General features: G+C 38.1%; 2 protein-coding genes across 4 annotated transcripts in view; one reads left to right on the top strand and one right to left on the bottom strand.

Moving 5' to 3' along the window:
* Nucleotides 1-551, bottom strand: part of LOC117578124 (neurobeachin) — a 294,046-nt gene extending 293,495 nt beyond the window's left edge. The window contains exon 1 of the mRNA XM_052007160.1: nucleotides 271-551. The gene's annotated coding sequence lies outside the window, so the exon portion shown is untranslated. The remainder of the gene's footprint in view (nucleotides 1-270) is intronic.
* Nucleotides 552-2,510: 1,959 nt separating this feature from the next.
* LOC117578056 (breast carcinoma-amplified sequence 3 homolog) lies at nucleotides 2,511-26,152 on the top strand. Of its 3 annotated transcripts, none has more exons than XM_052008653.1 (8): nucleotides 2,511-3,932; nucleotides 9,553-10,649; nucleotides 11,831-12,134; nucleotides 12,200-13,145; nucleotides 13,226-13,535; nucleotides 15,029-15,279; nucleotides 15,364-15,513; nucleotides 18,439-22,617. In XM_052008653.1, exons 2-8 carry the CDS (start codon nucleotides 9,751-9,753, stop codon nucleotides 22,026-22,028), a joined length of 6,450 nt encoding a protein of 2,149 aa, XP_051864613.1. In that variant the 5' UTR covers nucleotides 2,511-3,932; nucleotides 9,553-9,750; the 3' UTR covers nucleotides 22,029-22,617. The 3 variants fall into 3 exon arrangements, with proteins under 3 accessions (XP_051864613.1, XP_034119080.1, XP_034119081.1); XM_034263189.2 differs by having other exon boundaries at nucleotides 15,029-15,288; XM_034263190.2 differs by lacking the exon at nucleotides 18,439-22,617 and adding an exon at nucleotides 24,490-26,152 and having other exon boundaries at nucleotides 2,512-3,932; nucleotides 15,029-15,288.
* Nucleotides 26,153-26,715: the final 563 nt, after the last annotated feature.

Below are 26,715 nucleotides of genomic sequence, written 5' to 3'. Positions count from 1 at the left end.
TCTTTTTTTTTATCATGTTATTTTGCAGCGCTTTGTTATATTTTTCATTCTTATAAGACCACACACACACACACACACGCAAACACTAATTGGCATTGCCCAAAAAAACAAAAAACAAAAACTACACGATTCATTATTGGAATTGCAAGGCAAAAACAATAACAACAATGATACAACAAATTATTGGTATGAAGCACACACTCAAACACAAAAAAAATGAAGGGAAACACAAAACAATTACAACAAAAAGCCGACAAAAAATATATTTACGTTGTGTTTTGATGTTGACGTTGCCTGCAGTTGTTGTTGTTGCTGCAGTTGTATATTTAAATTATCTTTAGCAATATTTGCAATATACCGGCCACTTAGCACTCATCATTATTATGTATGATTTCAATTGTTGTTACCGAGTAACACGCACATCACCAAAAAAAAAATCGCAAAAAAACGATGCATAAATAAATCAACGTTCACGTAACAACAAAAACACAACCATTTTCGTTTACGTCTTGCTGCCTACTGACGTTAACTCTTACGCCGTCAAACTGGCAATGAGCAAGCAGCACGGCATGGACAACAATCCCAATCAGAAATGCCTGTTTATCGGCCATGTTCTCGTTTAACAGGCAGCGCAGCGCACAGTGGAACACATGCGTGCAGTTAACTTCTCCAGCCAAATTGTTCACCTATTGATCAATATTTTTTTTACAACCATTCAATTAATGCCACGATATTGTATTATTTTCGTAATTTCATTGTAAATCGTAAGGGTAATATTGAAAATTTTCAATTAAATGCTGTGGAAAAAATCGAAAGGACGCTACTGTAAGTGAGAGCATATTAACTAACAGCTGTTAAAGGATAACTACATCTGTTGGCCACTGTTAATGTTAACTAACAGTTGAGTACTCTCTGAGCGTGGATTTGCGCTACGCGCAGGTGAGAGGCTTGTTTGCTGTTGTTGTTACCAGTCCTTGGACAGTGCTGCCCAATCCTGGCGCTTGTATAACAGTTTTTAAAAACCCATTTACTTGCGACATTATACTTGCATGTATTGAACAAATGTGTTTTGCAGCTTATTTTCAATAAATAATCATTTTTAAATGAAAATGTCATTTTAAAATTAGTTTTTCTTTTCGTTTTGCAATATTTACAGAATGCAGCACTTTTATTTTTGTCTATGTAGTGCATGTTTTTATTTAATTGCGGACTAAGTTTCTTTCAAATTAAACATTGCATTTTGCAACACTGAAATTCGGCTTTCACAGCACTTTACTATTTTCTCAGCTGGAAATATCGATAACGATTGCTTAGCATTGCATCAAGTTGGAAATTAAAAATTAATTTCCATATTTAAATACCTAATGTTTTTAAATAGTGAATTTAGTATTTTTTTAGTTTTCTTTTAAGTTTTTCTTCAAAATTGCGACAATGGCAATTGTTTATCGGAGAAGTATCGAAACAGCTGTTAAGTGACTCTTATTGCGCCTCATTATTGCGTTAACAGAACTTTAAAAAAGACTCGTTTTGCGCTTACTATTTAACGGTGCACAATCCATTTTAAATAGAAAGCTATTAAATACGCAATTATGAAGTGTAATCAAGTTGAACTAATTACAATTCTAATGCATATTTTATATTTTTCATTTAAATTTTAGGTAAATCCCGCCATTGCGAGACAGTAAACTAAATGCCATAATTTTGGTGGTATAAAAAATACTGAAAAGTAACAAAAGTGTTTTATGGAATTTTTCAGCCTTACCAATTTTCGCTTGGCCGCCATTTTTATGAAATAAAAGTACCGTTACTCGGAAATTTCTCAATCTTATATATAACCGAAACGTTACTTTTTTAAAAAAAAAAAAAGATATTCGCGTCAGCGGGGGAAAATTTAAACGGTGCGTATCATGAGTGATGTTACATTTTGTCGGCTTTAAGTTGCTGCTTATGTATGAAAAAATGCCGTTACTCGCAATTTTTTCAATCTCACATTTAACCGAAAAAATAACTATTTTGGTTACGAAAATCAGATCCATGCGAAACGGTTACTTGAATGGAGAACTTAAAACATTTTAAACTACGTCACGTCATTTTGAAAAACCGAAATTAACACAGCGTAAAACGTCGCGATTTTTCACTCGCGTTTCGAAAACTATGTGCGCTCTGCATAGAAGTGTGACCAGTTTACGATTCTCAGCAGTCCTGCATTTTGCCATTCGCATTGACGAACATAAAAATTTTTTTCAAGCATGTTGTGGTCACACTCCAACAACTGATAAAAATCTGAAATAGCCTCATTTATAAAGATACAACAATCCTAAATTTATTTAAGTTCATTGAAGATATAATAATGCTTGAAATTCTAATATTTTTATTATTTAACTTCCAAAAACCATCGATGATGTGCAAGCAAAAATAAATCGATGTTTTACAAAAATGTGAAAACCATCGATGCATCGATTTTCGCCATCGATATTTCTCCATCTCTAGTTTTGAGCAAAATAAATAGCAGCAACAGCAGCAACACGACGACAGCGCCACAAACAACAACACACAACAGAATCAATTTTTGTGTACAGTGCAAAATATATTACAAAATAAAACAATACGACGAAAGGTTGCAAGCAAAAAAAAAAAAAATAGTAATTAAAAAGGCCAAGCAAATAAAATTGCAATATTTGTGATTGTTCGAAGGCCTTTTTGTTTTTTTTTTTGGTTTCGTTTGTTTGTTGTTTTGTGTTGGAGCAGCAAGCAAATATTATAGAAGAAGAAACTGAGAAGAAAAGTGAAATCGATTAATAAACGCAATAGGCAGCAGCAGCAGCAATAACAACGACAACAAGAACAACTCAAAGACTTGGATGGAAAAAGAAAAACAGAGTAAAAACAAGCTCAAAATAAAAACAAAACGCAACAGCAAAGCAGAGATTTAATTTAATGTCGCAGTTAATTTGTGTGCTAGCAAGAAGAAGCAGCAGCAGCAGCAACAACAACACCACCAGCAGCAGCAGCAGCAGCAAAAACAACAACAACATCATCAGCAGCTGAGGCAGAGCAAAGCAAAGAAAAAGAACGTACGACGCAGACGTCGCAGCCTGCCTCTCTCTCACTGCTGTGTGAGTGCGAGCGTGTGTGTGTGCGTGGGAGAGCGAGCGAGGCAGCAGCAGCAACAAAGGAGAGAACAGTGTGTGCGCTCTTTTCGTTCGTTCGTTGATTTTTTTTGTGTTTTTTTTTTGACACAATTCAAACAATCGCGAGCGGGGTGCGAGGTGCGGAAGCTTTGCACTTGAAAGTTTGTTTCTAAGCTCGACTTTGTGTTTGCAGCAGCGCGTCCCTGTGCGTGTGTGTGAGTGTGTGTGGGCGTCAACAGTCGACAGCGAACGATTTGGGCGGTGGGCGTGTCATTATTGACGCAGCCAAAAAAAAAAAAAAAACGACGGAAAAAAAACGCAAGACGCAGTTTGTTTGTTGCCAGCCAAAAGATAAAAACAACTCGAATTTACTGTTGCTGCTGCTGCCGAATGCAACAACAACAACAACGAGAGCGAGAAGAGGAATAAGAAGAAGAACAGCACACATAATAAACACAAAAACGGCATAACAAAAAAAAAAGAGAGCAGCAGCAACAGAAGAAAAATCTGCAGCAGAGGACGCTAACACGACAACAGCTGAAAACATATGATTTTTGTTTGTGTTGTTGTTTTTGTGCTCTCTCAGCAGCAATAACAACAGCAGCAACAACAACAACGCAGCAGTAATAATAATAGGCTAAGTCAAAGCTGTGGAACGAGTGGAAGAGGAACGAGTTAAACCAGTCGGTTGTTGTTGCTGCTGCTGCCTACCAAAAAAAAAAAGAAACAAAAAAGCAACCAATTCTCATCTGTTTCTTGACGTCGTCGTAACAACAACAACAACAGCAGCAGCGTCAAGTGGTAAGTTTCTAGTTGTGGTTGTTGTGATATTATTTTTTTCTTTCCTTCTCTTTTTAACTTTGTTTCGTTAACGCTGAGGCGCAAAACAAACACACACACTTTGTCTGTGTATGTATGTATGTATGCATGTACATATGTATGTATAGAAAGTCAAATGTAATATTTATGCAATTTATTTTGTTTATCTGACGTTCGTTTTCGAAACTATTTCAAGTACACACAAATACGCATGAAGACGAAATTCATTTGTATGTTTGTGTTAACTATCACATACATGCATAAATAAATGTATATACTCTATACGTGTGTAACGCGATTTCATAATTTATTTAATAAATTTTTGCATAATAGATTTTGTAAACGCAGTGAATATACAATATTTGCTCTTGTTTTGCTTTGCTTTCAAAACCACACACACACACACACATACACATAAATATACATAGTCGACATCACTGCTCACACACACACAGAGAGAGAGAGAGCTGTATATATGTATGTATGTGCACGTACAGAAGAGAGACGTATGTACATAGTGTGCGTTAGACAGACAACGACAGCAATAACAATACAGCACAGCGAGTAACTGAAACGAACTGATAGTGAAACACACTGTTACAGTGCTTCAAGTATGATGGAAACTTAGCAAAAACATTCATAATTAAGTGTATGAAAACAATAAAATAAAAATCCTAGTTTTCCGTTTATATCACAATATCTGCTTAAATTATTAATTAATTTCTATACCTATAATGTACAATAGAAATAATCAAAAAGTTAGTAAAGTACAAATAAAAATCAAAATTTTAATTTGTACAAATTTCAATTTATAATATTTTTTTATGAAATATTTATTATAATAATTGCTTCCTTCAAACACGCTTTTATAAGTTAATTTAAATTAATTTAAAATATGTCGCAAGTATTAAATATTCATACTCCAATAACAAATGAATGAAGTAAATTTGTAATATTAAAAGATAAATTTTGTTACTTTCTATATGGGACACAATTTATTTCTAAAATATATATTCAAGTACATACATGAAATTTGCTAAATTCCACATGAACTACATATATGTAGAATGATTATTTTTGTGAGCACTTATTATAACAGTACTTGCAATATAGACAATGACCTAATGCTAATACACATGCATGTGTGTATACAATGTACTGTTTATTTTAATTGAATGCTTTGCTAGTACTCTTAGACCACTATGCGCTCTTCGTTAGTCTCACTTGTGGAGAGATATTAGACAAAACAAATGAGAGAGATAGATAGAAAGAAGCAGAGAAGAGCAGATAAAACAACAACATTTCGGTGCAGCTGATTTTGTTTTGTTTTCTGTTATTTTTATTTATTTTGCTTTACTGTTTTGATAATTACTTTTCGGTTGTGGGGTCTTTGTCTTTGTTTCCAAAAAAAAAAACAAAAAAAAAATACATATAAAAAAAATTTATTAGCCACAACAACTAAAAATAAAGCAATCGAAATACAGGACAGAAAAATACAACAACAAATTGCATTGATATGACACCAATTTGATTGTTCTTCATTTTGCTGGTTTTTCGCTGCCATACATATTTACATATATTTTATTTCGCTTAATTAACGAAATTAAAAGCGCACATCAAGAACGTTCAACGACCATTTTAATGGATTTTCGTTCTGTTTGATATTGAAAAGTGCAAAGCGCATAGATGCAGCATCTCTTTCCCCCAAACACTTTCATGCTCGCTCCCTCTCTTTCACTCCTTGTTATGGGTTTGACTAGAAAATGTTTGCCAAATATTTTTGGGTGAGTGGGTGTAAAATAAATGTTTGTCTGTGAATTGAGAAATAGCTGAGACAATTGAAAACATAAATAAACACAGCAGTCTTCTCTTTTTGATATTCTATTTGCTCGTACTATATATGTATTTGTAAAATGCGCATGTATTTGTGCGCTTTTGTTTTGAAAAGCTCCTTAAGCTCGCTATGCAGTGCTTTCAGCTTACACTAAGCCCAGTGTGCGTGTACCTTGGTACGTGATCAGAAATGCAATGGGCCACTTTGAAAAATACAACCATACCACGAATGTCGCAATAACAAACAGCTCAGCATTCCATTGTATTGTTTCCTTGCATTTACAAAAAATACAACAAAAAAACTACACTTTATGAGATGCATTTGGAATTTAATGTAGAAAAAATTATGTTTAATTTCATATTTTATTTTCGTTTTTGTTTTAAATAATTTCAAATTCCTGATCATATTCATTTTCCAAAGTTAAAGGTATTAGATAGGATGTGTTATAATTTTAATTTTATAGTATAGTGATAAAAGTTACGGAAAGTTTTATCATATGTCAGCTAACATTTATTCTATCAAAGTTACTCTATAGAAATAGATCGAATTCTATTCTTATTGCATTTTAAAAGCTGCTTCCAATTGACTTTGAAATACTCTCGAAAAAATGATTAGATTTATACTGATTAAAATCAATTTGTGCAAGCTTTTAATAAACAATAATTAGCGCACATTGCAAATATGAATAATAGAAAAAAAATAAACATTTTATAGCTTTACGTTAATTATGAGTAATTCGCACGTGTAAGACAATTATCATTTCTGATTGATGATTGAAAACAAGTTTTTTTTTTTTTTTTTTTTTTTTTTTTTTTTTTTTTTTTTGTTATCCATGCACAACAAACTAAACAAAGAATGCAACGCAATTAAATACAGTGAATTTTCATTAAGTCTTTTTGGGTTTCATATTTCATGGCGGTGAACACTTGAGGTAGTAATTTCCACAGCAATTTTCTTCGTATCGATTACAATGAAGCGAAATCCTTTTGAGCAGCAATGCTTTTTGTCCAATGATGACGCACTTTGCCCTTAACACCCACACCACTGCAGTACACAGTGCACGGTGGTACAAGTGTTTATAAATGGGACTTCAAATTGCATGGCTATTTGCGTCCGCTCTCTCGCTCTCTTTTTTTGTTTCTTCCTCTCTCTCTCTCTGCTTTGTGCGTGTATGTGTGACACCTGTTATATTCGTATATGTGTGTGTTGCGTTTTGTTGTGGTTTTTTCTTTGTCCACCCAAAAAGCATATTGCTTAGCGTAGATTTTGTCAAGTGGCTTTGACAATGAACACACAGCATAAACAATAACACGCATAGACATACATACATAGACATGAACATACATATGTACATATACGTATGTAGTTTTGTCTGTGTTGCGTGCACAAAGAAATCGAACGCTCAACTTTTGCTGACTGACTGGCTTATTAACATTGACACACACTCACACACGCACACACATAGTGTGTGACACACAGTCGAAACTTTTGCACACTAACAAAAGCTCTCACACAACAACGGTCAGCGATTGCTGCGCTGCTGCTGCGCTGTTGCTGCTCTTGTTGTTGTAGTTGTTGTTGTTTCTTTTTCGCCTATCGTAAAAACAAAGACAAAATGCGTTGCGGGCCTCCGTTGACTGCATTAGTTCTGGGTGGCTGCATGGCACTGTGTGTGGAGGGTGAGGAAAAGCAGATCCATTGTCTATACGTATGTGTGTGTGTGTGTGTGTGTATGACATTGCTTTTAGTTGCTGTTGCTATTTTGTTTCGTTGCGCGTGTGCGCAAGTCAATTGAAGGAATGCAACGTTTCTCCTCACTTTACAGCACAAAGAAATTACTACCCCCGCTTCCCGCCTCCCTCCATCCTCTTTCTCTTCCCTTCGTGCCATGCCATCCCCCCTTATGTGCTCCATCGACATCACAACATTAACTTTGCATGCGTCATGCGCTTTGTGAAATAGTTTTGGCTTAGCCTTAACCCCTAACTGGACTCACCTTTCCTTCCCCCCAAATATATATATGTATGTATATAATCGGACAATAAAGTTGTGTAATTGCATTATGACACATTCATTCATAGCTGTCGACACGCAGTCGATACAATGTTCTTCAAGTTAACTTTCTACATTTTAATCGATTGCGTTACTTCACAAAGTTCGCTTGCACAATCGCATTGCAATTTTACCACTCTGAATACATTTGTTTTTTTTATTTTTTTGTAATTCCACAACAAAGTTAATTCGAGCTGAGCAAGCAAGTTAAGTGATTAAAACAATCCATATACAAGTACGTGACCCTAAGCACTTACAATGTGATCCAAGCTCGGTGTTGAATTTGTCAACAGTCTCTTTTTACGCGAACATATTGTGAGTATTTTCAGCACATCTCTCGTATTGTTTGCGATATGTATCGCAACAACATTTATTAGTTATGCACATAGATCTCAAAGCGTTGATCTTTGACTTTTGAGAGACAGTTGCGAGTGTTACAAAAACATTTGTCCATAATTAGACCTATTATCAAAAGTATTCAATTCACCATTTGTATTAAAATTTATTAATTTAAAATTAGATTACTCAAATTTCAATTTATAATTTTATTAATATACCTAAAGAAAAAGAAAAATATCTTAAATTGTTAAATTCAAAAATTGTATTAAATTTAAAATAAGTTAATTCTAATTTCAATTTCTAATTTTATTGTTATCAAATTTTATGTATTTCAAAGGGTAAGCCATTTCTATTTGCTTTCATTATCGGGTTGATAAGCTAAGAGGCTATGAGCGGGGGGCTTCGATAAGCGATAACAACCGAAATCTGTTTACAATTTCACAATAAGCGTAGCGTATTAAAAGCCTTTAACCTTTGTCAGCTATCAAAAATGTTGACTTGCATTTCCATGTGTGTGTCGAAAATATGCACGTGGCCCGCACATGGGTTAATGTTACTGTTGCTTTTGATGCATTGCTGCGGCCAGCTGTTGCTCTCCTGCTCGCTCTCTCTCTCTGTCTCTCCCCCCCACTTAGTCTCTTTTGCTTGTGCTCTTGAGCCACTCTAAAGCTTGGCTCTGCTTTTGCATTGTTTCGTTTCTCATTTCGTTTCGATTTGTGTGTGTTCGCTCGTTGTTGTTGCTGTTGTTGCTGGTGGCCTGATGATAACTTTTTTTGTGTGTGTTTTTCGCTGTTGTTTTGTTTTGTTTTGTTTTGTTGTCTTGCATTGGCCGACGCGTGTTAATAGTTTTGATTTGGTTTTAGTAGAATAACAAAAACAAGCTAAAAGCACGTTACAAATTTGTTTACCAATTTCGTTTAGTTGGCGTATTTAGCTCGCTTTATTAACGTTTCTGTGTGTGTATGTGTGTATTGTTTTATTGCACTTAATTTACGCCCCATGGAATGGTTGTCGCCCCCTGGCGTGCAATACATGCAAGCAAATAAGGCACGCGTGATTGTGTGTGTGTGAGAAGGCAAAACTACACGTAATACGCTAATAAAACTTAAAAGGGGTGCGGGCCATGTGTATGTGTGTGTGTGTGTGTTAGTAGAATAGCGGAGGTTGGTGAAGGGAATGGGCACGAGTGAGCAAAGATTAAAAGCATTTGATTGAGACAAAGCAAAAGCAAAAGCGACAAACGAACGCAACGCTTGGAATTGAAATGCTACACACACATACACACAAGCAGAGAAGAGAACGCCAGAGAGTGAGAACGTTTAACTGTATTAGCTTGCAGTTTGTTTATTTATTTTTTGCTATGCTTTCTCTTTGCAGTTGACAACAGCTGAGCAGTCGAGACAGTCTGTCTCCAACGTGAGAGAGACACATTCACTCACATCGCTTGCTCTCTCTCTCTCTCGTTCTGCCGTTCACTCCCGTCTCACTTTAGACGGAGAGAGGGAGAGGGAAAGGCGAAAGGCGGAAGGAAACATCCCCAAAAGCCAAGCCAAAGCATCGTCTTAATACAGAGTAATGTCAGCGGACTCGCCACGGCGCCATCATCATCACAATCATCATACAACTGGCGTTGGCATTAGCGTTGGCACAGGTGGCAGCAGCGGAGGCGGAGGCGTCAGCAGCGGCGGTGTTGGAGGCGGTGGTGGTGGTGTTAATTTGGGATTACGCGGTGGTGGTGGCCACACGATGCCCGCCATTGTGCCACCTCAAGCAGTGAGCGATCGTTCCATTTTGGACTCGGCGATTGGTTTCATCAACGATGTGACATTGGTGCATCAACCGCTGCAGGATCCCAAGGACACAATCACCTGGGCCCGATTCGAGACGAGCGCCGATGTGAGTGATCCTCGCTTCGGCGATGACTGGGAACTCGAAGGCAATGCGGCGCCTCCCTTACTCCTGATCCTCGGCTACGGTCTGGGTGTTCAGGTCTGGGCCATACCCGCCAACGGTGAGGCTGTCGAGGTCTTATCCTGGCGTCATGGCGTCGTCACCGCACTCCGGGTGCTGCCCACACCGACCACAGCCGCCTCGGCTCTGGATGAGACCGGACGTGCGGATGAACCCGTCGATGCATTCGCCGAGAAGCGACCTCTCGTTGCTCTCGTCGATGGCGGCAGCGCTGCGGCCAGCAATCTGTTGTCAGGCGGTCCACATGGAGGTCATATGTCCGGTGGCTCTGGTGCCTCGGCCGGAAATCTGTCTGGCGGTGGCTCGTCGCACTTTAGTGCCGTCAATTTCGTGTCACTGAAGACGGGCGCCCAGGTGAAGACGATGAAGTTCAAGAATCCTGTGCTGGACATACAGGCAAATCGATCAGCAGTGGTCATTAGCTTCCACGAGTGTCTCGCTGTCATCGATGCCCGCACGCTGGAGGATCGCCTAACAATTACCACCTGCTTTCCCAGTCCGGGGTGAGTAAGCGCTGAAGTTTTCCGCTTTTGATTAGCATAGCAAGCTCTACAAACTAGGCATAACAACTTAAAGCAAAAAGCACATTAAGAGCGAACTGAAAAGCTTTATCAGACTACGAAATACAAAGTAAAAGCTTATTGGTTACAATTTGTAAGCTTAGCTTTTAATTTAGCTTTTTTTCCACTTGATGTAAACAAAGACCAGCAATTTAAAAAGCTCTTTGCAGCTGTCAAACTATGATATATAAAGTAAAAGCTCATTAATGCTTAAAGTGCACTTAAAACAGCTTTAAACTTTAAGTAGCTTTAACACATTATATTTTCGATTTCAATATTAACAGCTTTTTACTCACAATTGGGTAGCTTCAGGAGCATATTGACAATATCACTCAACTTAAGAGTTTTATAAACGCTTTCTCTATTAAGTTAAATGATGTTTAAAAGATCGTTAACGATCAGTTCAGTAGCTTTTAACGCTGTCTGTGTTTAAAGCATAAGGAGCTTTTTAAAGCTTATACATTCTCACTTGAAAAGCTTTAAAAGCGCATTATTACACTTAATAAGAGACTTAAAAATGTAAGGGCTCAATTTTTAATTCTTAATTGAATAGCTTTAAAAGCGCATTATTATAGGAGCTTCAAAAGCATCGAAGTTCTCAATTGAGTAGATTTAAAAGCGCATTATTACACTTCATAGGAGATTTAAAGATTTAGGGGCTCAATTTTTAATTCTTAATTGAATATCTTTAAAAGCGCATTATTACACTTAATAAGAGACTTAAAAATTTAAGGGCTCAATTTTTTATTCTTAATTGAATAGCTTTAAAAGCGCATTATTACAGAAGCTTTGAAAGCATCTAAGTTCTCAATTGAGTATATTTAAAAGCGCATTATTACACTTAATAAGAAATTTAAAGATTTAAGGGTTCAATTTTGAATTCTTAATTGAATAGCTTTAAAAGCGCATTATTACACTTAATAAGAAATTTAAAGATTTAGGGGCTCAATTTTTAATTCTTAATTGAAAAGCTTTAAAAGCGCATTGTTACAGAAGCTTTGAAAGCATCGAAGTTCTCAATTGAGTAGATTTAAAAGCGCATTATAACGTTTAATAAGAACTTTGAAGACTCGTAGATGTATTAATCATATTTTGCGTGATTCTTTCCCTTCCGTTACTATCAGCATCAATCCGAATCCCATAGCGCTTGGTCCACGTTGGCTGGCCTATGCGGAGCACAAGCTGCTCCACACCAAGCGCAGCGGCGGCGGCTGCGATGGCGAGGGCGTGCCCAGCTACACGGCAACGGTGCTAAATGCGGCCAAATCCTTTGGCAAAGGCCTTCGTGAGCTGGGCGAACAGGTGGCCGCCGGATTGACGGGCACAAGCGCCGGCAGCGGCAACAGCTCGAAGAGCAGCAGCTTCGACTCGGCCACCGGGGGCGTGGATGCCAAACAATCGGGTGTGGTGACCATCATTGATGTCAAGGTGAGACTAAAAGCCAGTTAATCCATTAAAATAAGCAACTTTAATGAAATGAAATTCCTTTGCAGCATCCCATCAAGGACTACAGTCCAACGACGGGCACACCGTCGTCGTCGTCCCCGAGCAGTGGTGATCCAATTGTGGCGCATTTTGTGGCGCACAGCGAGGCGCTGGTGGCCATGGAATTCGATAGCTCTGGGATGCTGCTGCTGACGGCCGATCGTCGTGGCCATGACTTCCATGTGTTTCGCATCCAACCGCATCCGGTGGGCTCCAGCCTGGCGGCCGTGCATCATTTGTATGTGCTGCATCGCGGCGATACCAGCGCCAAGGTGCAACACATTGCCTTCTCGCTGGACTCGCGTTGGGCGGCTGTCTCCACGTTGCGCGGCACCACACACGTCTTCCCCATCACGCCCTACGGCGGCGCCATGGGCGTGCGCACACACACCTCGCTGCATGTGGTCAATAAGCTGTCGCGCTTCCATCGCAGCGCCGGTCTCGGCGCCGACGGACGCTCCAGCTCACCGATATCGCACTCGGAGAGCACAACGTTTGTGCAATCCCTGCAGCCGTATCATAATCCCACATTGCCCCCATTTCCACGACCCGCTGTCGTCCAGCCGCTGGCCCAACTCCGGCAGCCCTTCACGCTTGGCTCGCCGCCTGGAAGTGCCACGTTGAGCGGCGTCGTCTCCGGGGGCAGTGGACATCATCATCATCATCATCACCATCAGCATTCGCATGGCGGCAGCGGCGGTGGCGGAAGTTCACATGGCTCCCATGGCGTTGGGTCGCATCAGCGTCAGCGTTTGTCCTCGCTCTCCGATGACAGCGGCAAACCGTTGAGTGTCTGTGCCACGTTTGCCAAGTCGCGTTCATGGCTTCTGGAGCCGCCGACGGCGACGCGCGAGGCACCGCATCGAGTGCAGAGGAAGGCGGTCGATTCGCTCTTTGTGATGGCCGGACATGGTGCGCTCATTCAATACGATCTGGACACGAAGTTAGCCTCAAGTGGGTGCCAAATTTTTAAAGTACTTTCTATTTTACAATCGTTTTATAATATGAAATTCGTTCTACGCTTTTTTTTTTAGATGTTGCCAAAGAGAAGATTTGTGATGATACGCCCATCGAGCTGGAGGTGGAGGCCAAGGCACAGTGGAATCTGGGTCGACGCAAGGATGGATCTCAAGAAATTATACCACCGCTGGCGCTGGACAATTGGCTGATCAAGGATCGCCATGCCAGCCTGCTGATGGACAGCGCTCATCAGTTCGATGAGCAGGATGAACGCGCCGCCGAAAGCTGGTTGGCCCAGGTCGAGATTATCACGCACGCGGGTCCCCATCGTCGTCTCTGGATGGGGCCGCAGTTCGTCTTCAAGAACTACAATACGCCCAGCGGGTGAGTTTTACAAAGCATTCAAATTATCGCATTTAATCGATCCTGAGGGAAATTAGGAAAAACTAACTCAGAGAACTGAGCACTTAGCAGAGTTAGACTGCTGAAATTTGGTAGCTCAATGTTTTAAGGTTTAATATATAAGAAAATAGTTTGATTCGACATTTTTGCACATATATGTTTGCAATAAATCAATTTTTAGCCCAAGTATTTAGATCAGGCAATAAACTATAGGAGTAGGAAATTAAGTTATGCTGAGAGCTGAACGGAAATACAAAATGTTCCAAGAAAACATCAAAGGAAATTATATTTCTAATGTTTTATATAAAAGTTGAAGTTGGCAATTATTAGCTTAATTTATTAGTTCTATCGTCATGTAAAGGAATTATCTTATCAAATCTGTATGTACTTAAATTCTTAATGCAAAGTAACGCTGGCAATATGACATGCTGTATAATAGATCAATTAAACATTCATTTACAAATAATAAAAAAAAAGACAAACATGGGAGAGTAAACGAGCAAGGAAATTATAAAAATTTATCTTTGTTAGTTAAAATACATTTTCAAGAAATTAACAATGAAACAAGAAAAATACGAGTCTATTAGAACATTATTACAATATTTTTTATAATTCTTTCTTATATTTTAGGCAACTAAATGATGTAGTAGAATAGTACAAATTATAACATGGATCATACTGAAATAAACACTTTAGTTATTTATGTATTATACCCACTACTTATAGGGTAGAAGGGTATTATAACTTTGTGCCAGGCAGAATGAGTCATCTCCGACCGTATACCAAATATTTGGTATATTAATTTGGTATATTAATTTGGTATATTTATACCCGCTAGGGTATTATAACTTTGTGCCGACAGGAAATGTATGTAACAGGTAGAAGAAGGCATCTGCGACCCTATAAAGTATATATATTCTTGATCAGGGTCAACAGCCTAGACGATATAGCCATGTCCGTCTGTGTGTCTGTCGTCCGTCCGTATGAAACACTGGATATCAGGGACTATAAGAGATAGAGCTATATTTTTTTGGACAGCATTTGTTATGTTTGCACGCAGATCAAGTTTATTTCAAATTTTTGCCACGCCCACTTCCGCCCCCGCAAATCAAAAAAAATCGTATATCAAGCGTATTTTTAAAGCTAGTTTTGGTGTATACAATAATAACTATAGTATTTATGAGTCCTGAAAATTTGATTGCGATCAGATAAAAATTGTGGAAGGTATTAAACAAATACTTTTGTATGGGCAAAAACGCCTACTTACTGGGGGTCTTTGGCCGAAAATGTGGTACATTGTGCCGTCTATGGTATATTTTGAACTTTGGTACTATATCAATATACTAAATATTTGGTATATTAATTTGGTATATTTTAAAGCTTTGTTAAGTTCAGTGCAGCCCAAACAGGAACCTTTACTTCATAAGCAATCCAAACTAATTTAAGCTCCTTTCTTTCCCCTCCCCCCTGTTCAGCTCCAATTTGAATCACGTGGATGCCGAAGCTGTGGAGATTGGTGTGACGAAGACAACGACGACAACGTTGCCCTCAACGGCTGCCGCATCGGGCGCCTCGTTGACGCCAGGCGGCGGTGGCGGCGCCGTTATAACCGCCGTGGAGCGTTCCAGCCCCTTGAATATGCCACTGGGCGGGGCAGCTGTGGGCAGTGGCACTGCCACAGTGGCGACAACTGGACGTTCTTCGGTGCCAGTGCTCATTGAATCGGGTTCGTATAGTAAGTAGGCGAAATCAAGTCCAAATTGTAATTCTTTGTCTTTATCGCGTTCGGATGTTGATGTTGCTGTTGCAGGCAGCATTGAGCAGAGTCCCAAGCTGATGGATCGCTTCCGTCACGGCCACTTGGACTCGGATTATGGACACGGCGATATGCGTCTCAAGGAGGATCTCGCCGATGCCATGCGAGAGTCTCCATCAACGGCTGCGGCGCGTCGTGAGACGGGTAAGTTTCAAACTCGAGAGATCCATTCAATGGCAGACTATTTTCTGTGTTTAGCTTAACTAATAACTGTGTAGAACTCTGAGCATTGAGGTATTCAAACGTGATTTAAGGCATGCAACAAAATATTGATTCCATTTACTATTTTAAAATGTCTTTGTAAAGTTCAATTTTATTATAAAAATTGTAATTACAAAAATTATTCCATTTTGTATTTTAAAATAACTGCAAAGCTAATATAACTAAATTGTAATATATATAAACAAAAAATTGATTTCATTTTGTATTTTAAAATGTCTGTAAAGTTCAGTTTTATTATAAAAATTGTAACAACAAAAATTATTCCATTTTGTATTTTAAAATAACTTTGAAAAGTTAAATATAACTAAATTCGAACTAAAAACCAAAAAAAAAAAAAAGATTCTATTTTGTGATTTAAAAGAACTTTGAAAAGTTAAATTTGAAAATAACTTAATTGCAATTAAAACATTTTGTGGTTTAAAATAACTTTCGAAAATTAAATATAAATATAACTTAAATTGTAATTTCGAAAAAAATGGATTCTATTTTTAATTTGTAAACAATTTTATTAAGTTAAATTGATTTATAACTAAATTGAAATGTAATAAAAAAATTGATTTCATTTTGTCTTTTAAAATAATTTATAACTAAATTGTAATTAAGAACAAAATGGATTCTATTTTTAATTTGTAAAATATTTTTGGAAATTTAAATTTTTAATACATATAACTTAAATTGTAATTTCGTAATTTTTAATTTGCAAACAACTTTGTTAAGTTAAATTGAAATAAAACTCAATTGTAATTTTGAAAAAAAAAATCCTAAATGCATGCATTGAATCACGTTTGAACTCTTAAGCTGTATCGTTGTTGTTAATTCTTGCAAATGATTTTCGTTTGTCGTTAATTATACAATTCATAATATAATTTCTTGATCGACTCTTAAAACGTTTGCCGTTTTACGAATGCATCTTTTATTTGTTGGCGGTGCCTGGTTACGAGTTACGAGTTTCGTTTTCGTTTTTGTTTTCTTGTTTATTTTATTTTTTTCGCTTCTCTTGATAAACATATTTATTTATTTTTTTATGATACATACGCTTTATGGAAACTTTGTAAAATCCAAAATTAAGAAATGGTGATATGATATTGAAAACACCACGAAATTGGCATTGGTTCTTAAGTTTGACGAGTGTTGTCCGCCCGGCAATTGCAGTGCAATCAATCAATCAATCAATCGATCAATCAATCATAATCCATTCAAATCCACCCTCTCCCATTCTTCCCGTTCAGCGCCCTTCCTTCTCATGATGTGTGTGTGTGTGTGTGTGTGTGTGTATGCGAGTGTGTGTGTGTGAATAAAACAAATTCAACTTGTATAAAATTTTAAGCAACTTTCTTTATACTTACTTGTGTTGGTGTTTTTGTGGTACGGTCACACTGGCTGCGGGTTTCACAGCGCTTACAAATCAAAAACAAAAATTTAATCTATAATCTCTTTTAATAATCTAAGTTTAAGCTAATCAAAATTTTTACCACAGCAATTGAAATCACAAAAATTTACACGCAAAAAAACACACGCACACTTCCCTTAAATTGGCTTAAAAAAAAAAAAAAAAAAAAAAAAAAATCTATTTCTTCTTTCTAGATTTTTCTTTATTTTGCACTGTGAATTTGAATCTCTGTTTTGCTTTATTTTCTCCTTGGGGTTTTTTCTTCTAGAAACTGTACTTAATTTTACCCTAAACACACACACACACACACACACACACACCTGTGAAGAAAAACATTTGTGCTTCTCTTTCAGCTAGAATCACCGAACTGAACCTAAAGAAACACTTCCCAAAATCTTCCTAACCCCCCTCAAAAATTTCCGCTCTTCCACAAACATTTTTCCCCACTGCAATTGCCTTTTATTTCGAGGCGGTTTATTTTGTGTCTTCTCTGCTGCTTCTTCTTCTACTACCTCTACTTCAGCTTCTTCTTCTTCTTCATCATCATCTTGGTCTGCTTTTTCTCCCTCTTTTTATATTGGGCTTTTTCCTCGTTTTATGCTTTCGTCGCGTCAAAATTTTCCAAAACCAAAAAATGCTTTTATGTGTGTGCGAGTGAAACAAAGACAGAGTGAGCGAGAGGGAGAGCGAGAGAGACAGAGTGAGAGAGAGAGAGAGCGCGCGAAGGAGAGAGGGAGCGGTCGAGCGTGAAAGAGAAAGAGAGAGAGAGAGAACAGTTGAGAAGAAAGAGCACATAAACTATTTACATTGAAACTTGAATAAAAAGCCAAAGCCATATAATTTCGTTAAAATCTATCTACAACAAAGAAAATCTAAATTAAAGAATTGCAATTCTTTAATTTATATTTTTTTCCTTACGCATTTACGTTTTGTTTTGTTTTTTTTTGTTAGTCAATTTCCAAAAAGCGCTTTTACTTTTTACGCTTAAAAAACTCACTCAAATAAAATTAAAAAAAAAAAATACACTTAAAAATAAAAATAAAAACTAGTAGCAAGCATTTCACTTTAGCAAAATCAAACAAAACAATTTATTAAGCAAGAGCAAAATGTACAAAAAAAAAATGCAATATCAAATATTATATATAGTTTTTTTTTATACTTTTCTTTTTTTTGTATTTTTTTCTGTGCATTTTGCCCAAGTTGTTATCGAGTTATTGTTGAACTTTTTATGCTTACAAATTAAGTAAAAAATAAAGCAATTAAAAAAAAAAACGAATATTTGCAAAGTAAATAATTCGCCTTTGGCTTTTTGTTTTCCAAAATTAAAATTAAAAAAAAAAAAAATGCGCTTTTCTCATAATTTGTTTATCTTCTCTTCTTCTCTTCTCTGTCCTGTGCCCGTGTCTGACCGTCTGACCGTCTGCCCGTCCGCCCGCTCGTCCTTTGCCACACCTCAGGCGTTGCAATATCCGAAACAAACATCAGTTCAGCATCATCAGCAGCAACAGCTGCAGCTGCGGCAACAAATGTGGCCACAAGTTGCGACAATGCCTGCTACTATGATGCGCTGGCCGAGCACGATGCGGCGGATTACGATGCCGATGAGCAACAACAACAGCAGCAGGATAACAACAACGAAACCCTCTCGACATTGGCCAGCGTTTTGCCCAACATCTGTAGCTACGATCAGGCGCCAAGCAGCAGCAGCAGCAGCTCAGGGACAGCAGCAACTTTGACAGCAACCACGCGCATCGAGAAGATTGTGAATCCGTTGGGAACGGTGACCGATGTGCATGCGGGCATCAGCGGTGAACTGCAGACGGATATGCTCGATGAGGTGGTCGGACAATTGGCCGCCGAGGATTGTGTTATCCATGAGAATTGCGATGAGGCGCTCTTTCGTCCGGTGGTCGCTATATTCTGTGATGAGCTCGCCGAGCAGCGCAAGCATGAGTTGCAGCTGCAGCAGCTCGATGAGGAGACGGCGAGACGGGAGCGTGAGGCACGTGAGGAGCTCACAAAGCCACCCGTTGTGTTGGCCAATAAACTGATTGTCCCGGTGATTGCCAAGGAGGTCGATGAGGTGATTGTGCAGAAGGAGAAGCAGTTGAAGAAGAAATCGTTAAAGTCTCAAACAGCTGCCGAGGATGCGGCGCAAGCTCAGCGTTTTGCCGAGCTATCGCATCTGAATAAGCCAGGAAAGCAGTTGCAACCGGAGCAGCAATCGCTTAATAAAACTGCCAGCCAATTGAAGCCACAAGCAACAACATCATCATCATCAGCATCAGCATCAGCATCAACTGGAACAACAACAACAACAACTGCCAGCGAGGATGAGACATTTGAGGAGGAAATGCAAACATCGATTAGCTCCACAGTGTCGGTAAAGTCCAGCAAAAAATCAAAGGCCAAGCAAAAGCAACAGCAAAAGGCGGCAGCAGCTGCCACACAGCAACAACAGCAACAACAACAGCAGAAGGGCAGCAACAAGAAAGACAAAAAGCAACCACAACAGCAGCAGCAGCTAGAAAAAGAAAAAGAACCCGATCCGGATCCGGCTGACAGTTTGCTGGAGAACAAAGAGACAATTGCAGCGGTTATGATGAGCAGCGCCAGCGCTCAAGGCTTAGCGTTGCATGTGCAGCAGGAGGAGGAGGAAGCTGAGGAACCTACACAAACGGAGAAAGTATGGGAACCCGAACCGCAGCCGGAATTTGAACCCGAAGCTGCACCGGAGCCTGAACAGGAGCTGAAAGCGCTGAAGCTCAGCAAGCTGAAGCCGCTGGAACTGCAGGCGAAGAAGCAAACCGAGAAAGCAGAAGTGGCGAAGGAAGATTTTCCACTATTAAAGCCAAGCAAAACCAAGCTGGTTGAACCCGTAGATCTCGAGGAAGTCAAGCCCGTTGAGGCAGAGGAGAAACAGGAAGTAAAACCCCTCAAGCAAGGCCCAAACAAGACCCAAAAGTTGCCGGCTGAGGAGCAGCTGGAACAGCAAGAAGTTAAGAGTGTCAAGAGCAAGTCGCCCAAGCAGATGCAAGTTGAGCTCACCGAAGAGCAGCTAGAGGTCGTCAAACCTCAGGATGAAGAATGGGATGAACCGGAACAAGAAGAACTAAAACCGATAAAGTTAGCCAAGAGCAAACCCCTTAAACTGGAAAAGGAAGAAGATGAATTGCAGCCGCTGAAGGTAAAGAAAGGCAAAGCCATGAAGCTGGAAGATTTTCCCGATGTAAAACCTGTGTTGGTTAAAAGTAAAGCTCTGAAACTCTCGGAACAGACGTCAGAGTCGGCGGAAAAGAAATCGGAGGAACTGAAGGATGAAGATTGGGATGAACCGGAACAAGAGGAAGTAAAACCTGTAAAGTTAGCCAAGAGCAAACTCGAAAGGGAGGAAGAGGTGAAGCCCAAGAAAAGCAAAGCCGTGAAGCTGGAAGAATTTCGCGAAGTAAAACCTGTGCCGGGTAAAAGTAAAGCTCTGAAACTCCCGGAACAGATGCCAGAGTCGGAGCAAAAGAAACCGGAGGAACTGAAGGAAGTCAAGCCGCTCAAACCAATCAAATTACAGGATGACTGCGACGTGCCGAAACCCGTGAAACAGCAGTCGAAAAGCAAACCCCTCAATCTGCAGGAGGAGCTGAAGAGCAAAGCCAAACTCCTGGAACCCGAGATCGGGAAGTTAGGAAAGAGTAAGCCACTCAATCTGCAGCAGCAGAGTAAGCTAAGCAAAGCCGATGAGCTGCCCAGCTACAGTGTGAATGTGCTTGAAATGCCACCGCCAGCTGTGCCACCACCCAGCAGCATGTGGAAGAGTTTCGAAAGCAGCAGCAACAGCAGCACCGCAGCAACAACAACAACCGCAGGGAATGATTTTCCCGACTTTGATGACTTTCTGCTGGCCGCATTGAAGCCGTTGGAAGCGTTGGATGCATTGCCGCCGCTGCCAGCGTTGGAGCCGCTGCAAGTGCTGGGCGAGGATCAGCTGGCGGCCACACCGGAGAGTCTCATCAATTTTGAGAGTCCGCTGCAGGAGAATGTGGCAATGCCTCGGAAAATAACGCCACCGCCTCGCGGTTTCACCGAACGCAATCTAATCATGGCGCTCTGCGGTTCGCTGCACTACGAAAACGAATATGCGCAGCTGCTGGACAAGACAACAACAACAACATCGAAGGCAGCAACTGTTGTTGTTGCTGTTGAGCAGGAGGAGGAGGAGGAGCACAACAAATCCACATCCACATCGAACAATTCATCGGGCAGCGAGGAGTTGCTGCTCATGGAGGAACCCAAAAGCAAAAGCAAGAAGCACAAGCGTGCCAAGACGCTGGCCAAGGAGCAGTCCCAAAATGATGACGACGACGACGACGATGATGATGATGAGGTGGAGAAGGAGAAGCAGCAACAGCAGCAACAAATGGATGATGAGGAGCTGCGTCCGTTGATCAGCATCAGCATGACCCAGGAGGATAACAATGACAATGACAATGCGCCACAAAACAAAACACTGCCCGGGGGGGACAACAACGACGAGGATGAAGAAGACGAAGAAGACGATTTGCTGCACTTTGCTCGCAGAGGTCGAGGCGGCGGAGGCGGAGGTGGAGGCGGAACAACCACAGACAGCGACGGTCCGTTGCCGGCAACCACCTCCGATGATGGGATCTATGCCAGCAGCTGTTTGCCAACAGTGCCGCATAAGCTGAAAACCAAAAAGCTGGAGCATAAAATCAATTTAATTGCTGCCATCGAGGCGGCCACCTCGTCATCCACTTCATCCGCTGAGGAGAGCAGCGTGGAGACCACAAATGTGACCGGCGGACTAACCGGAGCAACCGAATTGGAATTGCCAGCATCGGTGGCATCGATTTCATTGCCTGTGGCAAGTGTTGCCAGTGCATCGCCAGCAGTAGCAGCATCAGCAGCAGCAGCAACCAGCACGCCAGCAACAGTTGGTGCTGCTGCTGTTGCGGCAACAACTGTGCTCGGTGTGGGCGTGTCCGGAGGTCAGCCGAGTGCCACAAAGAAGAAGACGAAGCGTCGCAAGAGATAAGAATTAGCAATTTGTTTGTTGTGCGTGTTCAGTCTGGTGGTGCTGTGGCATCTCTATGCCAACAATCCAGCCACCGATGTCGTCGAGTTGCCACGCGCTCAACAGCTGCAACAGCCACAGCCACAGCTAGAGGCGCCACAGCAGCAGCAGCAACAGCAGGAGCAACAGTTGCAGCCAGCTCAAGTGCTGGAGCAGCAGGAAACGTCGATGCACAGCAGCGCCACCTAGCGCAACAAACAGTACAACACAACAACAACAACATCCCTCACTCTCTCTATATATATCTCTATCTCTCTCTCTCTCTCCCTCTCTCTATACGTGCCCCTCACTCGTAATTTCAAAAACAAAACAAAATGTTTATAAACAAAACAAAAAAAAAAAATATGTGATTTTCAACAACAACAAAAAACAAACAAAAAATATATATATATTATAATACGCGTATTTAGCAACTCGTTTAAACTAAAAAAAAAAAAAAACAACAAAACCAACAAAAAAACTATGGCTAACAATTTTTAAGTGCAAAGGTTATATGATGATTAGCGATTAAAAAAAAAAACACCCACAACAACAACTCAATACACACACACTTATAAATATATAATATTATATTAAACTATAAAAAAAAAATTTAAAAACTCAAAATTAATTTTTTAAAATTGTAAATAAACAAACAACACTTGACACGCAATTTATGAAATGTAAAAAAAAACCAACAACAACAACTAAACAGAATACTGATTGCTCACACACAAATACACGGACAACAGCCAGGAACCCAGCTTAAAATAAAATTTAAAACAATTTTTTTAAAATAAAAAATAAATACAAATAATACATGAATATTAATAAACAAAAAAATAATAAAAGAAAACACAAGTACTGTCCAAAGCCACAATCGTTCTCTACACTTTTTAGAGCCTGCTTTCGTTAAGTTTCGTTAAGTTTTTATAATGCCAACTATAAACTGCACCACTAACAAAAACAACAAGAAGAAGAACAACAACAACAACAACCATTCACACAAAACTCTGCACCGCAACAATAAAAACGCTCTCAAAAAATAAATATAGAAAAAAACCAAAAAAAAAACCAATAAAAAAAAAACACCTTCGACTCGTTACAATTTTTTTGGCGCTTTTTATTTTATTTTTTTTATGTTTATTGTGTTAATTTATTATATAAAAATCAAATTGTATATCTATATTTTTTTGTCGTCTTATAAGGATTTTTTTTTTATTGTTTCAACTTTGGCAAAGCTTTCGAAATGTTGTAAAGAAAAAAAAAAAAAACACACAAAACACTTTAAGCAAAAAATATGCAACAACAAAAAAATGAATAGTTTTTCTGTACATATAACTTGCAGTATTTATGATTTTCAAACAAAAATATTGAGTAAACAAAAAAATATGAAAAACAAACAAACAAAAGAAAACTAAAAATTAATTAAATTAAATATGTATAATTAAATAAATGCAATTTTAGTTAAAACTACCATAAAAATGTGTGTGTTATTTATTTTAAAGGTGCTTCTGTGGGCAAAAAAAAATGAAATTAAGAATTCTGTTTTACTTTTTATTAATAAAGATTTTATGCTCGGAATCTATTTAATTATTTTTCATGCATTATTACATATTAGGCATAAACTATTTAATTATCTGTTTGACTTTTTCATTGACATTTTTTTTTAGTGTTAATTCAATTGCTTGATTTTTACTTTTTAATTTTTTTTATATTAACATTGCTTTTTAATTTTGATTCTATAGTATTTTATTTTTTAGTTTTTCATAGTATTAATATTTATTTTAAGTGTTCATTCAATTTATTTTGTTTTTTCTTTGTATTAAGGTTGCATTTAAATTTTTATTCTATTGTTTTTTTTTTTATTTTTTCATAGTATTCAAATTTATTTTTGTTCTATTGATTTTTTTTGTACTTTTTTTAAGTATTATTTTTTTAGTCTTGATTCTAATTATTTTTTTTAACTTTTTTATAGAATTAACATTTTATTTTAATCTTGATTTTATTAATTTTGTATTCATTTTTCAAAGTATTAACATTTATTTTTCGTCTTGATTCAATTTTTTTTGCTTGTTCAATTTTGTGGTTCCTTGAAAACTTATTAACATTTTGATAGAGAATATTTACAGATTTTTTTAATTATTATTATTTTTTTTACATCTAATTTTTGTATTAAATTTTGTGGCTTTCCATTTTTTTAATTATTTTTTTTTAAATCACATTTTTGTATTAAATTTTGTGGCTGTCGAAAAACTTATTAACATCTTGATGGAGAATATTTAAGCATTTATTTTTCAATCATATTTTTTATAACATATTTGCGTGTTCAATTATCTTGATTGAAAATATTTATAAATTTCTTTTTTAATAATGTTTCTTTTCAATTTTATTGTTGGAGAATATTTATATATTGATTTTTAATTTAAATCTCAATTCACAGGAAACTTCTTTGGCATTGATCAGATGGATGGACTGCAGCAGATCAGTAACAACATTAACAATAATAATAACAACAATGTGACGACTAAAGCAACAGCAACCAGCCAAGGCAAAGGCAATCGCCGGCCAAACAGCAGCAACATGCAAGCAGCAACCAATGCTGTTGCTGTCCAACGACAACAACCGCAACCAGATCTACGCGAAGTGGAACCAATGAGCATCACACCGCCACCGCAATCGGCGGCGCCACTGGCAACTGTTGCTCCACCATTTGTCAGCAACAGCAGCAACATTGCTGCAACAGTTGCCACAAAGGGGGCGCACAGCAATCTGGCTGCTGTGGGCATCGATGGCGAGCTGGCAACTGTGGTGAACATTGATGTGTTCGACGATCAACTCAGTCTGAGCAGCATCAGCACCAACAGTCGCCTCTCGCTCGAGGGTCCGCCCTCGCAATCGTCGCCACCTTTGAGTCTCTGCAATGGCCTCATCGATACGAATCTGATGCATTTCAGTGAAAGCGCCGCTGCAGTTGCTGTTGTCGACGATGATGTTGTTGGCGTTCCAGCTGCTCGAAAGCACATTGATTCCGATGATGATGATGATGACGACGACGATGAAGATGATGAAGGAAATGATGATGTTGGACGTAATCGTGTTGGTCGTCGCATTGCTGGCGATTTGGAGACCGGTGAGAGCATGCCAAAGTTGTGAGAGTTAATTCAGCGGCCGTCGGCGACGCGTTTAATGCAACGTGCAACGTCGATTGGCGACAATTTTAATCTGCGGCGCTTTTGCGCTCAATTGTTTAAACACACAACAGTTACAACAACAGCAACAACACCAACAACAACAACAACCACAACAAAATCAACAGCTACAACCACAATTACAACCACAACAACAACAACATCAAGTGAAAGTGCACACGCAAATCCTTAAATCCTTCCCCCTTTGTAGCTCCTAGGTGCTAGTTTTTTTTTTTTTTAATTCTATATAAGTTCTAAATGACACGAGCTACAGCTTGACACTTAAGCATTGGATTAAGCTTGAGCACTTTCAGCTAAAAGCTCGTTTTAAGCCTGAACTTTTGTTGAGTTTCACAACACTGCTAATGGTCAGTGACACTTGTTTTCCAACACTTGACGTTAACTATACAATTATGATTTTACTAATTTCAAACTGAAAGCTTTCTGCTAGCTGAAAGCTCGTTTGCTCAACTAAAGCTCATTAAAGTTTTAGCAAAGCACATTTAAAATTGCAAACATAACTTTAAAAAGTGATTGAAAGCATTAAAAGCAATCAAAACTTTCAAAATAGGATTTAAATTTATGCAATTTTGTTTTTTTTTTTTTTAATTAATCCAATTCTTAAGTGTCAATTTGTAGTCGCTGTCATTTTAATTTTATCAAACGCATTGCTTAGTTCAATTTATTTCCAAATTTCTTTTCCCCCATTTTTTTCACTCTCATTAAAGTAAATTGTTAAACAACAAAAAAAAAAAACAAAAGAAAATCGCATAGCACAGTTCATAAACTTGCAATAAGCAAAAAGTGTTAACAGAAATATTTAAAAAGTAAACAAAACATAAAAACAAATAGATCAGATCAGACCTCAGCTGAATGCCGTGATATTTAAAATAAAATTTAAACAAAAAAAATAAATAAACATAAACAAAATATGCCTAAAAAAAATAACAAAATACAAACGTAAAATTACAAAAAAAAGAAAAAAAAACAAAATAAATATATATATATTAGATATATGCATTGAAAAGGCGATCGATACACGCATAAACTATTAAAGATTAAATATAATTATTATTATATAACTAAATCTATATACGGTACATACTTATATATATATATATATATACACATACATATAACTTGTGTGTAAAACGTGGGCATGTTGAGAATCTATCCTTAACTTTTTTAATACCATACCATATTATCTTGTATCTTTTTATTTTTTGCTTACTTATTCATTCTTCGTTCCGTTTTTTTTGCTATAGTTTTACTTAAGACTTAAAAAAAAACAAAACAAAAAACATAAAAAAAATACACTTTTGGTACCGAATTTTTTTTATATATATTTTATACTATATGTGTATACCACAAAACTACAAAAATACCAGTTTTCTATTGAAACAACAAAACAATTGAGTTCAATTCATTCCAAAACAAAAAAAATGTAACAACAACAAAAATAGAAACATATCCATATA

The sequence above is a fragment of the Drosophila albomicans genome, chromosome X, assembly GCF_009650485.2.
Source record: "Drosophila albomicans strain 15112-1751.03 chromosome X, ASM965048v2, whole genome shotgun sequence".
NCBI classification, from domain to species: domain Eukaryota; kingdom Metazoa; phylum Arthropoda; class Insecta; order Diptera; family Drosophilidae; genus Drosophila; species Drosophila albomicans.
This window is presented reverse-complemented; position numbering and strand designations above follow the sequence as displayed.